The 15,960-nt window shown below is 38.7% G+C and overlaps 1 protein-coding gene across 1 annotated transcript in view; it reads right to left on the reverse strand.

The window, feature by feature from the left end:
- Positions 1 to 15,960, reverse strand: part of ctnnbl1 (catenin, beta like 1) — a 61,512-nt gene that overhangs the window by 2,431 nt on the left and 43,121 nt on the right. Inside the window, exons 14-15 of the mRNA XM_031728275.2 lie at positions 7,797 to 7,934; positions 7,052 to 7,124 (exon numbers count right to left, since the gene is read on the reverse strand). Coding sequence (XP_031584135.1) covers positions 7,052 to 7,124; positions 7,797 to 7,934 — 211 coding nt within the window. The remainder of the gene's footprint in view (positions 1 to 7,051; positions 7,125 to 7,796; positions 7,935 to 15,960) is intronic.

The raw sequence follows: 15,960 nt of genomic DNA on the forward strand, positions 1-15,960 counted from the left end.
GGGAGAGGTGTACAACCCAAAGATCACAGTGTATCTGGAACTGTGAATCTCATGATTCGATGGAATCATGAAGAAAGAAGGATATACGATTATTTTGAAAGATAAACTTGGTCTGGGTCATGGTTTTTATCTTCTAGAACAACAAAAAAATCAAAAAATAAACTGTTTCTGTAAGAAACATTATGAACATGGCCTGCACAAAGCCCTGATGTGAATTCTACTGAAAATCTGTGGGGCGAACTGAAGATCAAGGTCCATCCCAGAAGACCATCTAATGTTAAAAAGCTTGAGAGATTCTCCAAAGAAGAATAGGCTAACATGCAGACATGCCTCGCATACCTGCTGGCCACTGTACGGCTACATCCTACAAATCTGTATCTATCAGAGTAGTATGGGAGAGCATTAATAGCTACCATGTTTCATGGTTCTTAAATGGCATGGTAATTGGTTTTAACTTGTTATTTAAAAGCAGTACCACTTTTAAACTCCTTAGCTGACCAAGTGCATAAAGTTGTCATTGTCTACAGTGATTAATACATTCCTTTCTCTAACTCTTATTCAACAGGAAAGCTATTAACAACAACACTTTCTATGTTTCCTCACCACAACAAATAACACCGAAATGCAGCGTGATGCATTCTTTTTCATTAGGAATTTTAACTTTGTAATGCCACTCATGGAAAGTAATGTCAACCTTTGTAGGTCAAAATATGTATGTATGAAAATAGAATTCAGAAATTCTAAAAGAAGAAAAATATTTCACATGATTTTAACACCATGCTTTAGTAGGAGATAGCATTTATTATGCTTTAAAGCCCACAGTACAGCAAAAGTATAGATGAGTAGACTGTAGTCAGTAAAAGCAGAATTTCAAGTCCCTGCAAAGTTGTAATGAACGGGGTAATTAGCCGAGTTTGGCCACTGTAATAATCATTTTCAGCTAGTCGAGGGACTGCAGTCTCTGGCACTTCCATGTTAGTTTCATTTTTTAGGTCACTGCTTATTTCAGTAAGAGGAAGTCTGAGGTAAATCTGAGAGTAAATAAATGAAAAATGCCAAGCTGTGCGTACAGTTGAGTCTGACATTTATTGTCAGCTCTATGCAAGAAATTCATGCCAAGTTTTGATTTTCTCTTCTAAACAGCTTGAGCTAACACAGAGATTTTTTGAAAAATGCATAATTCTTTGACTGTTCTGTACAGTGTAACTTGTAGAGAGACAATGATTATGCCTAATAGCTAAAACTATTAAAACTATTTAAGAAAAAGAAAAAACTGGCTCTTTAAAGCACTAAGCTGACAATGAGCTTAAATACCTAAACCCACACTTCTGCCAAGCTTAATTCTTGCCTTTTCTTACCTGCTGACACAGAGCCTGATAATACGAGTATATTTATTTAAATGTTGAGTAGAGATGAATGTTACAGTGAGATTACAGGAGACGCCCTAGTGTAAAAAGAGATTTTCAGATTTTTATGGTAAATGGACCAGTTCTTATGTAGTGGTTTTCTACTCTAAGCACTTTACACAACTTGGCTCATTCATCCATTCACACAAGCACTTTTTTCTATAGTCTTTCTATGCAAGTACTCCTATCTAACATTTACACATTCGCAACTTGGGGTTAAGTACTTTCTCCAAGGATATTTGGCATGCAGACTGGAGCAGATCTTATTTTACCACAAAAAAAAAATTACTGAAGCAAGACTGCAGACATGTATTTAAGTTTGAGCAACATTAGAAAGAAGTTAGAAGTAAAGGCAGCCTAGCACACTACAAGAAGTGCTTCTAGAAGTACAAATATTGAGTTCAGGTCAGAAGATGCTCAGGATGACAGTAATCCGCTCGGGACTACAGAGGTTACTCCATCATTGAGTATTCAGGGGAGAGCTAGGTTATAGCAGGTCACAGCACTGGACGTAAAGTTAAGAAAGTGTAAAGTTAGCCCAGCATCTGCAGACATGGGGATGCATATTTGTCCACAGTGCAAATACAAAAGCCTTGAATGTCAGAACCAGGGATTTTAATTTGATCCGCAGAGGTTTGGATGCGAATGAGACTTACTTAAAAAGGCACAATTTTAAGGGTGACTGAGAAAAGCAGGTAAGGGGCAACTCAGAGAAAGCAACTCAACAAAAACATGATAATCTATGGCCTCTATTACTGCCAGCCTGTCATTGTGACCGAGTGCCCGTGTCTCCATGTCTATAAATGGTGTTGCAGTCAGCCACACAGACAGAGAGGTCAGAGATTCCGTGACTCTTCAACTCTCTGCAGAACCTTTTCTTTGGCATGCTGGTACCCTCTCCTTCTGTCACCACGGCAACACGGCAGAGGACAATACAGTAGTGAGCATCGCCATTACTCAGGTCAGTGACTGGGACGGATCTGCCATGAATACAAGGAGAATCATTTCCAGGAGCAGCCTCTGCAACGGCAGCCAAGGATAGGGACACGCTGTAGGACTTTCAGTGTGATTACAGCTGCAGCTGGAGCACCATAAGTCATTTAAAACACTGCTAAACCAGTCTCAAGCCACTGTGATCCCACTGAACAAAGGACAGCTGGTACAGAATATGCCCACAGTGGGGTAACCTACTGTCTATAATCATCATGCAGTTTGCCTTTTAACAAACAAATAAAGAAAGTGGGAAAAAAAAAGATACTGCAAAAGCTCTCTAAAATCTGGATACCATGACAACATTTAGCAAGACATGTGCTTCAAAAAATAATTGCAAATGTTTGTTTTCTTCTCATAAATCAGTTTCATCAGTGGATCTAACAAATGCAAATTAATTTTATCTATGACTATATTATTGATATTTTTAGAGAAAGTCTGTGTAAGGTGGACTTTGCTACTTAGATTATATACAATCGTTTGTATTTTTGAGTCTTGTTAGTTCTTTCTTTAGTAGATGTTCTTACCCACATGATACTGTGGGAGCAATAATTTCTAGTCCCTGGAATAAGGGCTTGACATTACTTAACTGTCCTGTTTTGTGATGGGAGGGTGAGCAAGGGTTTCAATATTTTCTGTCAACTAGGGCTGTGTGATATGACCAAAATCTCATATCCCGATATAAGACATCTATCGTCCCGATAACAATATAAATCACAAAAATTTAACATGTTCTGTAAATTTTGTGAATCTTGGGCAACTCGACTTGCGTGAAGTGTTTCCAGCTGGGCGTCGTGTACCTGGAGTCGAGTGTTTTAACCGATGAATGAAACGATACATTTTTAGACATGCGTTGTAACGGCCGCCGTTTTCTTTGTGAGTATTTATTACACAGAGTGCTGCAGGGAAAAGCCTGTTCTAATGTTCTGAGGTTTATTTTTTAGCACCTGGCGGCTCTTTTTTGCTTCTCATCCGTAAACACTCTGCATACTCTTTCACGTGATTCAGTTTATTTTGAAAAGTTTCAACAGGATCTTGAGCTTTATTGTGAAAGGTTTATGTGGAAAATAAACAAGCGGACATGCGATGGTTTTACCGTCGTTGTTGCTAACGACAACGCATAAAATCAGGCACTTGTCCATCCGTAGTGTGGTTATATTAAATATAAGAGAAAGAGAGAACTTTAGGAAATTAATATAGCCACTACAGTGACCATCAAAACCAATGACTGTAGAAAACAGCTACAGTCATTGAACAAAACGATCAAAAAATATTGCCGTAAACAGTTTATTTTGCGACACCACGAAACAAACGATAGCGTAAAATGAAACGATAGACGTTTTTATATCGTCATCCGATACATATCTTTATATCGAACAGGCCTACTGTCAACTTCCACCTTTAGCTTAAATATAGTGTAATAACTCCTTTTTCAGTCTGTACCTCTTGAAGGCCTAAGGAGTAAACCTTGAAGCTCTTTTTTGAACCGAGCAGTTCCTGTTATATTTCAGGCCTGCTTCTTATAGAACAAAATAACAGAGTTTGCATCAGCAGTTAGTGAGGTGGTCTCTGATTTAAAAGCCCAGAAACTATTCTAACATCTTTATTGATATAAAGATTCAGGCCACAAGAATTTGCTGCAGGAAATAACCCAACTTCTCAATCGACACAGTCGCTATAAACCATTTTAGTCAACGGTATAGTTCAATGGCACAAAGGCTGGTTTTCATTGTGTTAAAATAATTTGAAGTGCAGACTTTCAGTTTTATTTGAAGGGGTTTACCAAAGGTATTACATTGAATGTTTAAGAATTGCAGTCATTTTTGTCCACTGTAGGCTTAAAACTACTAGTAACATAACTTTAAGTGTAAGAATTAGCTTTAATACTTGGGTAAAAATCCAAGTATTATTATATAAAGTTATCAAAACTGAAACATTTTTAAAAAAAAAAAAAGGCGAATCATAAACCTCAGAATTCAAAACCAAAAACTTCACAACATAAGCAAAATTGTTCCTGCGGAGCAGTTTTTTTTTCTTTAGTAAGCTAAAGCTGTTAAGGTCAAGATAGCAGAGCAGGCGACACACACTGCATGTGCTTAACCTTTTCCCGTGGTTTAACATTGACCGGGTGGGGCACTTGAAATGGGAGATGGCTCCACATACTGTGGCCTAATAAAAAGGGCGAGGTCACTGAACCACACGCACGCAGATGAATTATGATAGACATATGCAATGGCTCTAAGCTGTTATGTATGCAGATGCACAGTTATTTGCAGAACACATAAACACAATATAGTTTATGAAAAATAAGTCACATCAAGATCATGCAAGGAAACCTAACATGCACATTAATATGTAGAAAACATTCAAGGGCAGGCACGGGTACAGAATGCAAACTGAATCACAAATGAAGTAAACATCTGCAAGGATTTCCTCTCAAAGGTTTGTTAATATGTAAAAGATATGCACATAAAAGGAAGCAAGGACATGTGCGTACAAATAAATATGGAGACATGCTAATGGCAATCACACACACACAAAAAAACTCTGTAAGTAAGCAAAAACATAGTGTGGACAAGCACGATGTGCGTGTATGCAAATATGCAGATGAAAACAAAAGAGTCACACAGCCACATTTAGGATACAAATTCCTGTGCACGCACACACACACACACACACACACACGGGGAGGACTGGAGAAATGCCACACTTGCTGGCAGTGCCATGTGTGACGGATGGCTCTATCTACAGTGTTACATGCCACAGAGAGCCAGAGGGTGTGTGAACGGAGCCACGTCCTCGAGCTTTATCCGACAATGATACGGGAAGGATGGATGTCGCGCCGCGAAGGAAATAACACAACCTGCTAGGTCTTTGACAGCAGAAAACAAATATAGCACGAGGAGAAATCTGTGGCTAAGTGAAAAAAGCGAATAAAGGACAGACAGACTGTCTCTGCTCCCCAATATGATCGGGGCAGATTTGCAAGCCAGACTCAATTTCATCATATTGTTTTACCATCTGCACAAAGGTAATACAATTAACAAAAACAAAACAAAAGATCACATCTGCCTGGATATTTGAGATGCTCGACTTTATCGTGTTTATTTTTCCATCTGAATTTTCTATATCATAATCTTCAGGACAGTCTAAATATTTAAAAAAAAACCCTCTCATACAAGGTCCCAAGTGTGACCTCTGCTAGTGCAAATGCAAAGGAAGAATATAGTAAACAAAGGTCAGACTGACACGGTCTCCCCAGGCCTAGTTCTTTGTTCAAGAGAAGCAGGAGCATATGACATTATTTGTGGTATTTTATTATATTCCAACCTAACCACTTTGGCAGGCAAACAGCACAGGCTTGCTATCAAACAATAACCAGAGCCAAAGAACAGCGATTATACCAACATTTTCCCCTGAAATGCTGTTTCCTTGCCAGGCTGAGAAGCACTTGGAAACAGGATTTTACAAAATGTGTCAATAAAATGCACTTCTGAAAGTAATATAAATCTCTGTGGGTGTAAGAGCAGCTTTTGAAGGCACTACTTTGCCCTTTCAAAATATGCTGTTTTTCTACTTTTATCCTTGTTCACTCTAAGGTGAAGGATCTGCGCTTTTGGGCAAGGTCCCAGATCAACCTGTAGATTCGGTATAAAGTCACGGGAAAGGCCTGTGCTGAGAAATGTGTCACTACAGATTATTTTCCCATTTGTTGAGTATGACGATAAGGAGAAAATTATTTCACATTTTCAATTTGATAGATGAGGACTATCAAAATGGAAGTTTTTGTCAGAATTCTTCCAGCTTCTTTTTTTTTAACTGAGCAAGGAATTTATAACATAGCATTTCTAAACATACAATAACATAATTATTTCAGAAAAAAAAAAAACAAGATTATTTGCCTTCTAAAAAACAGACTTTTTTTATTAAGCCATAGCACAAACCACTATTGTGCAATGATGTGTTTTACCTTTTTCTACTGTCATACTCAAAGTTTGTAAAATCAAGTTAAAACTGAGGATTTTCTTCCACAATATTAAAAACTTCAGCGAGGGTTTGAGCTGTCGCCTGTGAAAGCATCATGCCAAAAGACGACAAAACTCAGTTTGGACTTGAGAAAATGAAGGATATCTAAAGATTTCAACAGTCAGAAGCCAAACTGGATCTAGGTCTTCATTTTGTCCTCCAACATAAACACAACTCAAAACATGCGTAGCTCCTTGTAAAGAACTACCTCCGTCAAATTTGGAGAAGCTTGAGAGATTCGCCAAAGAAGAATGGCCTGGGGAGAAGGCGTGTTACACACTCGTTGTAAACCACAACAAACGACTGCAGGCTGTTATCCAGCAAAAAGGATACACAACTGATTGATTTTAACCCAGGCTGGTTTTGGTTTTTCTAAATAATTTTGTCTGTTTGCAAAGTAAAATAACATAAACATCCAAAATAAAAAGCTATGTTAAAAATTCTTTACTCATGTTAACAGCACTTAAAAAAATACTAATAACTTTTTGTGTACTGATCAAATATTGATAAAACGCATTTACTTTGTTAATGCCCTCCCCATATGTTTCACAGAAAACAGTGTTTGTGTGTTTATGTGCAGTAGAGTAGCAGAGAGAGTAAGGACATATTGAGAAGATAGAGTTACTCACCTCTCATGATGTGGCGCACTACCTTGACAGAACCTCCTCTTAGATTAAGAATTTGATGGACCCTCTGTTGAAGCTACATGCAGACAAAAAAGAAAAGAAAATAGAATTCCTATTATCTAAGGCTGTACATTGTTGTTTGTTTTGATGCATCTTATTACTTGGTCTGTATTTTAGCGATAAAGAAGAACTAAAGGTAACATCGTAGCTAAAAAGACAGTTTCCACTTTGAGTTAATGCTAGTTTGCTTAGCTTAAAATGTTCAACTTTAAGCTAATTGTTTGCTCCATATGTTTATTCTTGGACTCTACTATAGTGGCTTTTATGTTATACTAGGCCTTTTAAACACTAGTGCTGGGAAATATAGCCTCAAATCTTTATCACAATATTTCATTCATATTTTTTATAATATAGAAAACAATGCAGTGGTTGCAGCTTGCAGGCAGTAGAATTTAGCCCAAACCCTGTCAAAAGGTGTCATCAGCAGTATTATAGTGTAACAGTAGTGACACAGCGTTATAGACTGTGACACAATGCAAGTCAAATGCCTAAGTAGTATTTTTTGTCTGGAGCTGCAACACTTTACATAACTGTAACACTTTAACAAACTGCACCCATTAAAAGCTATTTGACCTCCATCTGTTTTCATAGTTTGTTTGATCAGACGTCTTAAGAACAACTAATCGGAAAGGAAATTGGTAAGCCAGGACCAGTATTTGTGTGTGTGTGTGTGTGTGTGTGTGTGTACCTGCGGGATTCCTGAGTTGCTGATCTCCACCATAATGTAGCAGATCAACTGAAGAACAAATAGCCCGGCGTCCAGACGGCGAAGGTAAAACTCATCCTCCATGCTGTCGTCCAAGATCTCCCCACGACGGACCATCTCCTGCACACACACAGATAGAAAAGGCTTGTAAAAAGAGAAATGTTTTCAAGCACAAAGCAGAGAGTTTTCTGTTGTTTGTGTCACACTTATAAAAGATTCAACAAACAGAAAAAAATCAGAGACCAAGTTTAATTTAGGTGTTGTTTTTCAGCCTCTTCCACAAATCCATTTTCTTATTGACCAGACAAACAAATCGATCGATTTCACAGCTCTAGTGCTGGCTCTCACACACTTACACATACGTACACACACTTGCATAGTTATCCATCTTAACGGTCCTGTCAGTATGCCAATAACACAGTGGTGCCAATAAGCACACAGCCTACATTAATCATCATTAGAGATCAAGAAGCAGACCTGAGGGGAGAGGGGAATCTGAAGCGTAAGCCACTAGAGTGGCACAGAAATACAAACAGTGTGTATAGCGCATTGCAGCCTCTAAGATTTGCATCTAAACGTCATCAGTAAAGTCACCATTTATTGTGAATGATGCAATTGGCCCTGTAATAAAAACACTGCAATATTCATGTATTTGCAGAATGACAAACTGAGTGTCTTTGGTGACATTCACAGGAAACATGCTTTATTAAGCTGCCGATTAAACCATTTTCTAATGATACACCTTCATATTGAAGCATATAAATGGTAATACTAACTTTTCAATGAGGCAGCCGACTTTCACTTTTACCAAGCAGCTAAAAATCAGATTCTTGCTGCCAGATGGAATGATGGAAAAGGGACACTTATTGCCTGGCCTCTATTATTTAAAAAGAATTTCAGAGTTGACAAAGTATATTGGCAAAACAAAAAACTAAACAAAACATGGATTTCAGCATCAAGCTAATGGGTATCCCCATGACCTTCAGACCCAAAGGATTTCATCTCTAAGGACTTCTCCTTTAAGATCAATCACATCGAGAAGCTGCCTCTTCTGAGGACTACATTACAAGACTATTTTGGGGAAGCCCTTTTAAACCATGTAGCAAAGCTGGGAAACAAAATAGCATGTCAGTGTTAGAGACATTGTGATTGAACAGGATGGCGCCCCGCTTTATCGATTTCATTCCTAAGAGAAGACAGCCCAGTACACATTTACAACAAAGCCCTGGTATATAATGCAGCTTGTTAAACATGCAAGACAATGCAGATAATTAAAGCAAGAACCGTTAATAAAGCCATTAAATGTAGGGCATTTTTTGTCTTCTGTGTCCTCTGAGTAAAACCGTGGCCTAGAATTCTGTTTTATTACAAAGAGGAGTGTTATCGCATTGTAAAATAGAGCCCCAGAGCTCAGTCTTGTTGCTGTCAAACAGACCTATTAAAGATGCACAAAAGTTGAAACAAAGTTATTTGAATGTAAACTGCGTTGCCTTTCCTTTCTGTCGGAGAAAAAAAAGATTATCTCTGTTTCCAGGACAACTTGGCTCATTATTAGGAGGGGATACAGTAAATCTCACAATCCAACTTCATCAAAGACACAAAACGAATTCTGAGACAAGGTAAGCCTCAAGCACCAAGAAAAACACTGGTAAAGATTATTATGCAGACTTCAAAACTACAATCCACGTCTCCATCAGTGATTCTCAACTAGAGGCATCCCTGCTCAGGGAGTAATTCTTTGTAACTGGGTATTTTTTTTGTTTTAAATACAAGCATATTTGCATTTAGATAGAAAATGAATTTAAAGGAATGTGATGCTGAATGTTAGGACATTTATTGCTATTGAGACTAGTAACACATTGAGTCCTAACCAACAAGATGACTGCATACTATAAACCCTGTGCATTAACCCTGAGATCGCATAGAATATTTATGTAGATTTCATATTAGCAATCACTAGAGAACATTTGAAATAATTATACAAAAATAAATTTTCTATTAAATTGTTGATCGACCAGAAGAGCTTTGATGAACCGTGAGACGGATTCTCCAAAGTCTTTGGAAGTCTGCTGGTGAGACAGAAAGCCATTGTTCCAAAACATAATTCCTTAGTTGGCGTTTTGATGTTTGCGGAGAGTGCCGTCTGTCAAGAGGGTTTAAAATCTCCCATATGTGTTCAGTTTGAGTAAGACGTGGTGAATCAGGCAAATGTTTTGATGAGTATTAGTTGTTTAGTTGGCTTTACAGTACTACGAAAACAAATCTTGCGTCAATCTTCATTTCTTTCTTTCCTTCAAAGTTTGTACAAGTCTAACAAGCTTGAAGGTCAGTGTTTGGTATGCCTACTTTATTCTGCAAACAGCCTGAAGTTTCTTAGGCAAGCTTTTTTAAATTAGTCTTCAGGAATATTTCTCCAGGCTTCTTAAAGGACAGTCGAAGCTCTTCTTTGGATGTTGGCAGATTTTTGTTCTGTTCTCTGTTAAGGTCCCACGTTGCTTCAATAATGATGACATCCGGGCTCTGAGCAGGCCCGTCCATGATCAACAGCATTCCATTTTATGTTTTTATTTTTCTTCTAGTTTTTTATGATTATACTTTTCTTTCTTTTCATCACCATAACAGAACCTCCACTGTGTTTTACAAATGAGTGTACCTCTCTTCATAAGCCTTGTCACCGATTTTCTTGTGTAATCTGGCATACCTCAGCCTCTTCTCCCCATTTCCCTTCTTGAAGAATGGCTTCTTGACGGCCATCCTTCCACTGACATCACTTCTGCTGAGGAGCTGATGAACAGTAGATAAATCAACTAGAGGTCCAGATGCATCTCACAGGTCCTCTGGCAGGTCTTTATTGGATCTTTAGGTTTGCCCACTTCTTCTTTTGTCCTCCACTTGACCAATTAAGATAAGCATGCTCAGATACACCAAGTTTTTGGTTCTTCTTAGTAATCACCTTGTTGGCCCACAAATATTATTTTATGCCTCCCAAACTGTGTTAGCATTGACATTTCTTTTTAATTCAACTAAAGAAATAGGAACACATAATATGTTTTGCAACATTTGCAGCCAGCTACTAGTAACAAAGTGCCTAAAGACACAACACTGACACACAACACTGGTTCATCCCTCGAGTTAGGAGCCTTTTTCATGCCTGAATGATTCATAGGTGAGTGTTAAGTGGTTTATTAGACAGACATTCCTCTGAAAATGGTAGAAAAGCAACCAATCAAAAATGCTGAAAGTCCTTGGAAAGGCCTATTTCTCAAGACCACTTTGAACAAATTACAAGGACATGTGGCTCCTTGGAAGTGAAATATAAAGAAGGGTAGCTCAACACTTTTGCACACTACTAAAAAAAAAAAGTACTGAGAGAGAAAAAAATCAAGACTGGGTAAACATATAGTAATTATAAAGAAGTTATAAAACTATTCTACTTGTACTATAAAGCACACCTACCTGGAATGATTCAGAGAGCAGAACTGAAACATGACAGGTGATGCTGATTAAAAAATAGTTGATTTGGAGTGCTGCAAACTGCTTATTAAATCAGTTTACAGGTATTGTATGGTGCATGACTGACTTAATTAGTGAATCCAAAAAAAACTAACAGGTGGCACATGATTTCCCCTGGTTTAGCCTTCATTAATTACAAGAATAGGGGGGAAAAAAAGACCCAAGTCAAAGACCTGATGTGTTTTATATTCAGTGTAAAAAATCTCAGCTAAACTACTGTCAGCTAATGTCCCTGACACTTTAATATCATACTTGTGCAAAATGTTTTTTTTAAATGGCAGTGAAGTATCAGATTTGCATCATTTTTATTTGATTCCACAGTCAGATGCTCAGTTTAATTTATTTAGTGCTGAGAAACCGTGCCAAGGAGAGAGAGGTGTTTTTCAAAATGACAGAAGAGGAGGAAGAGGGAAATGCTCAGAAAACTCCTCCTCAGTATGATCCTGGCAGCTACTAATATTAATTTCAAGAACTTTATCACCTCTAATAGAAAAAGAATATACCCAGACTCAAAATACATTTAGTGTATAATCTTTGAGTGTAAATATGGCCTGTCAAGGCAAGAGAAGTCATGATGTCACCAATGGAGGATGACAAAAGGAAAGAAAATAACAGTTAGGCTTATGATGTCACAGAAAAATGTGTGCATGGTTTTCTTTGCCGACGTAAGACAGCTAAGATCAGCACTCTGGTATGTTAATCTATCAAAACACATATGACTAAGAATAATTTCACTCATCAAAACTGAAGAACAACCTTCATGGATGGGCTCTATGACACTGAAAGCAATATTATTTGTCAGATAATTCCATTAAATGAGTTGCGCCTGGTTAGTACTTGGATGAGAGACCACCTGGGAGTACCAGGAGCTGTACACTTTTGGTTAGCTGTAGCTCAGGTAGAGCAGGTCGTCTACTAATCGGAAGGTTGGTGGTTCAAACTCAGGTTTCTTCAGTCTGCACAACAAATGTCCTTGATACTAACCCCAAGTCGCTCTCTGATGCATCCATCAGAGTATGAAGGTGTATGAATGTAGATAGAAAGTATCTAGTGCATGTATGAATGGGTGAATAAGGCAAGTTGTATACAGCACATTGAGTATTAAGAGTAGAAAAGCACAATATAAGAACCAGTCCATTTACAAGGAATTTTTTTTTTTTTTTTAAATGTCACTTTAACATGAACATTTAAGGGGGTTGCAACGCTTTCAGAGCCAACCTCAAGTGGCCAATAGAGAATTGCAATTTTTGGCGCATTTCTGAGCTCCAGAAGTTGATGCCTGATAACGAGCTGTCTGAAAAATCTACCTTGAAAACCAGAGGAACCAGCTTCCAATTTGAATTAAAACTGAAAGCTTTTCTATTTCTATATGACCCCCCCCCCCTCCCTTTTTGGTTTTAAGGTCTAGAAGCAGTTTTTAACCAAAAGCCTTAAACTCTATAACTGTAACTCACCTAACATAATTAATGTGCAATGTTTACTTCTGAAGGCATTTGCCATAACCCATGATCCACAATCCATTTAGGTACTCTTTAGCAGCAACGAGCCTCGTCAACAAGAAAAAGTAATAAAAATTTTGTAAAAGTCACCTGCAACACTTTAGTGTAACAGTAAGAAAAGCTCAACAGATCAAGAAAGACCTACGAACGTGTGCAGAGAGTGGAAGTTCTTTTTGAAGCATGACGTGCATTTACAATTTATTATCGAGAGCAGTGGAAGTGGACATTTGGGATATTAAAAGCTGAACCGGCGTAGGCACTGTGGCAGGATTCATTACAGCGGCAGAGTTTTGTTCACTCGTAAGTTTTGACAATGTGGCCAATATCTTTTGTGTGTCAGCTCGGTCCCTCTGGCAAACACCGGACTGAAGAAGCGGAGGAAGAAAAACGTGTTGAAAGGAGGGACTGGACAAGTCAATTACTGCAACCTCAGGGGAGCCTGGCAGCTAGGCTACAGTACAGACAAAGTAATAAGCAGTGATTTTCAGTCTCGGTCCCTTTACTGTAACTCAGCTGCATTGTGCTTGGGTTTGTGTGACGGCATGTGTATGATTTATGAAACAGTGGTGCGTGCTTTTCTGCATACTTTTGGAAACCACATAGGTTTGTTTGCGTTTTTGTTTGACATGTTCATAAGCGTACATATCTCTGAACAAGAGCATTTATCTAGCGTGTTCCTTAATGAGTGTGTGCGTGTAGATGTGTGTCTACTTGTTATTCCGGTGCTCTCTTTTCTGCTGGCATGCTTCGATGCAGAATTAAAGTGATTTCTTTGTCAGCAATTTACAAAAACCCACTGTGGCTGTGTGTGTAGGAACTAATGGTTTTTGATGAAGCTTAAGCAAACTCTAGAAGGAGGGGTTAGATAGCCTCATTATGAAACAGAGATGCAGAGGTTCATAAGGAAAAATCTGAGCCAAACACTGCTTTGTGAGAACACACGACGACATGCTGATTTCTAGTTGTGATGGAGAGAGCCAAAGAAGAGCCGTCTGCTTCTGGGCTCGTATCAGTTATCGTTTGCTCACAAAGTGGGGAAACGCAAAACAGCAGTGTTCCAGGAGGATGGGGTGGGGTGGGGGCTATTTGCTACCAAAAACAACACATTCGGAGCGTGCTGAGCTCTGATCAAATGTTGAAAAGGTGGACGATGAAACACAGTTTGTCCGTGTTCAGTCTCAAGCAGCTTTGTGTTCTCGATCTTTGACAGCTTCCTTCAATGTTACTCTTATGAACAGGTCTACACTTCACCTGTAATTTATCTTTTAAGTTGTGATATCAGAGTTAGTCCTGACTGGATGACTCAGTCAAAGACTCAGGAAAGCAGCGGCACAGTGCTTTTAGCCAGAGTTGGGGAAGTAAAGCAAACATCGTAACAAAGACAGTAACAAAAGAATAAAAGGAAAACCAACAAAAGGTATTTTTCTAAGGCCACCATTTTCTTCTAGAACCAAACATATTCCCTTATTTGGTGTTGTGATGCTGAAAATAGAGAAAGAAATCTAACACATTAGCCCAAACTGTCCAATAAGTGTCCAACAGAGTGCTTGTGAAGGCTATAGCACCTGATACATCAGGGCTCCAAAACAGCTTGGACCCATCAGGGCATGAACACAGACCTCCTGAGGTACGCTGTAGAAATCTGGCACTGGAATGTTGGCAGCAGGTCCTTTTGGTCCTGACAGTTGCATGGAGGGTCTCTGTGGATCAGCCTTGGTTCAGGGCATCTATGGATGCTTGATTGGACTGGGATCTGGGGAGTTTGCAGGCCAGGTCAACACCTCAGGCTCTTTGTCATGTTCTTCAATCCAATACTGAGGAGTTTTCACAGTGTAGCAGGGGGGAGTAACTTAGTCTGGAGCAATGTTTAGTTGGGTGCTATATGTCACATCCACTTGAATGTCAGGACCCGAGGTTTCTCAGCTGAAAAGTGCACTGTAATGAGATTATCTGTGTTTTCCACTTTAAAGCTACGTAATGGCTCCCCCCACCCGGTGTAATACTACACCAAATATGAAGACAAACTGGTTAATGTGGCAAATCGAATATCTAGTTAACAGCCCAACCTCCTATTAAAAATGTAATGCTACACAGGCATTTCCTTAACCTATTTATGGGTCCTTCAGGGACTGCCTCGCAGTGTATGAGACTGGTCCAACTGGACTTTTACCTACACTTGTTTTTGTCTCGAAAACAGATACAAACAACTGATGGTTACAATATATCAAGAGTATTTAAACTTGGTAAAACAACTATTTCCAATATTAGGTTGTTTACTGCAATAGGTATTATTTAGGCATGATTAGAATATTACAGTTTGGTAGTATTTCAGCTTAGGTGATACATTCTCGCCGTTAATCACATGGCAGCAAACTCATTGATTCAGGCATGTAGATATGGTCAAGATGACCTGCTGAAGATCAAACCAACCATCAACATGAGGAAGAAAGATGATTTAAGTGACTCTGAATTTGACATGGTTGTTTGCACCACACAGGCTCGTTTGAGTTTTCCAAAAACTGCTGATCTACTGGGAATGTTCACAGTAGATGATCACCATATCTATGGTTTAAGGGGAATGGTCTGAAAAAGAGAAAATGCCCAATGAGTGGCCAAAATGTCTTCTTGATACTAGAGGTCAGAGTAGAATAGCTAGATTAATCCAGGAAGGCAGGAGTAACTCAAACACTTGTTACAGCCAACGTACGCAGAAGAGCAACTATGAATGCACAACCTTGTCGAACCTTGAAGACATTTAGGATAAGGAAGCAGAATACCACACTGGGTGTCAAGTTGTACAATAGATGATTGGAAAACACTGGCTGACCTGATGAGAGTGTCTTTTGGAACATTCTGGTGGTTAGGTCAGAATTTTTCATAAGCAGCATTAAAAAAACTACAACAAAAAAAACAAAAATGTTTCTGTCTTTGTAAGAATCAGGCTAATGGTATGGCAGATACTTTCTTGGGGCCCATTAGTACCAACTGAGCATTGTTTACATGCCACAGCCTGCCCAAGTATAGTTGCTGACCGTGTCCATGCCTTTATGATCACAGCGTATCCATCTCTGGGTGTCTGCTTTCAGCAGGATAATATAGCACATCAAGCTCAAGTCATCTTAAACTGTTTTCCT

Source organism: Oreochromis aureus, linkage group 20 (genome assembly GCF_013358895.1).
Source record: "Oreochromis aureus strain Israel breed Guangdong linkage group 20, ZZ_aureus, whole genome shotgun sequence".
Taxonomy (NCBI): domain Eukaryota; kingdom Metazoa; phylum Chordata; class Actinopteri; order Cichliformes; family Cichlidae; genus Oreochromis; species Oreochromis aureus.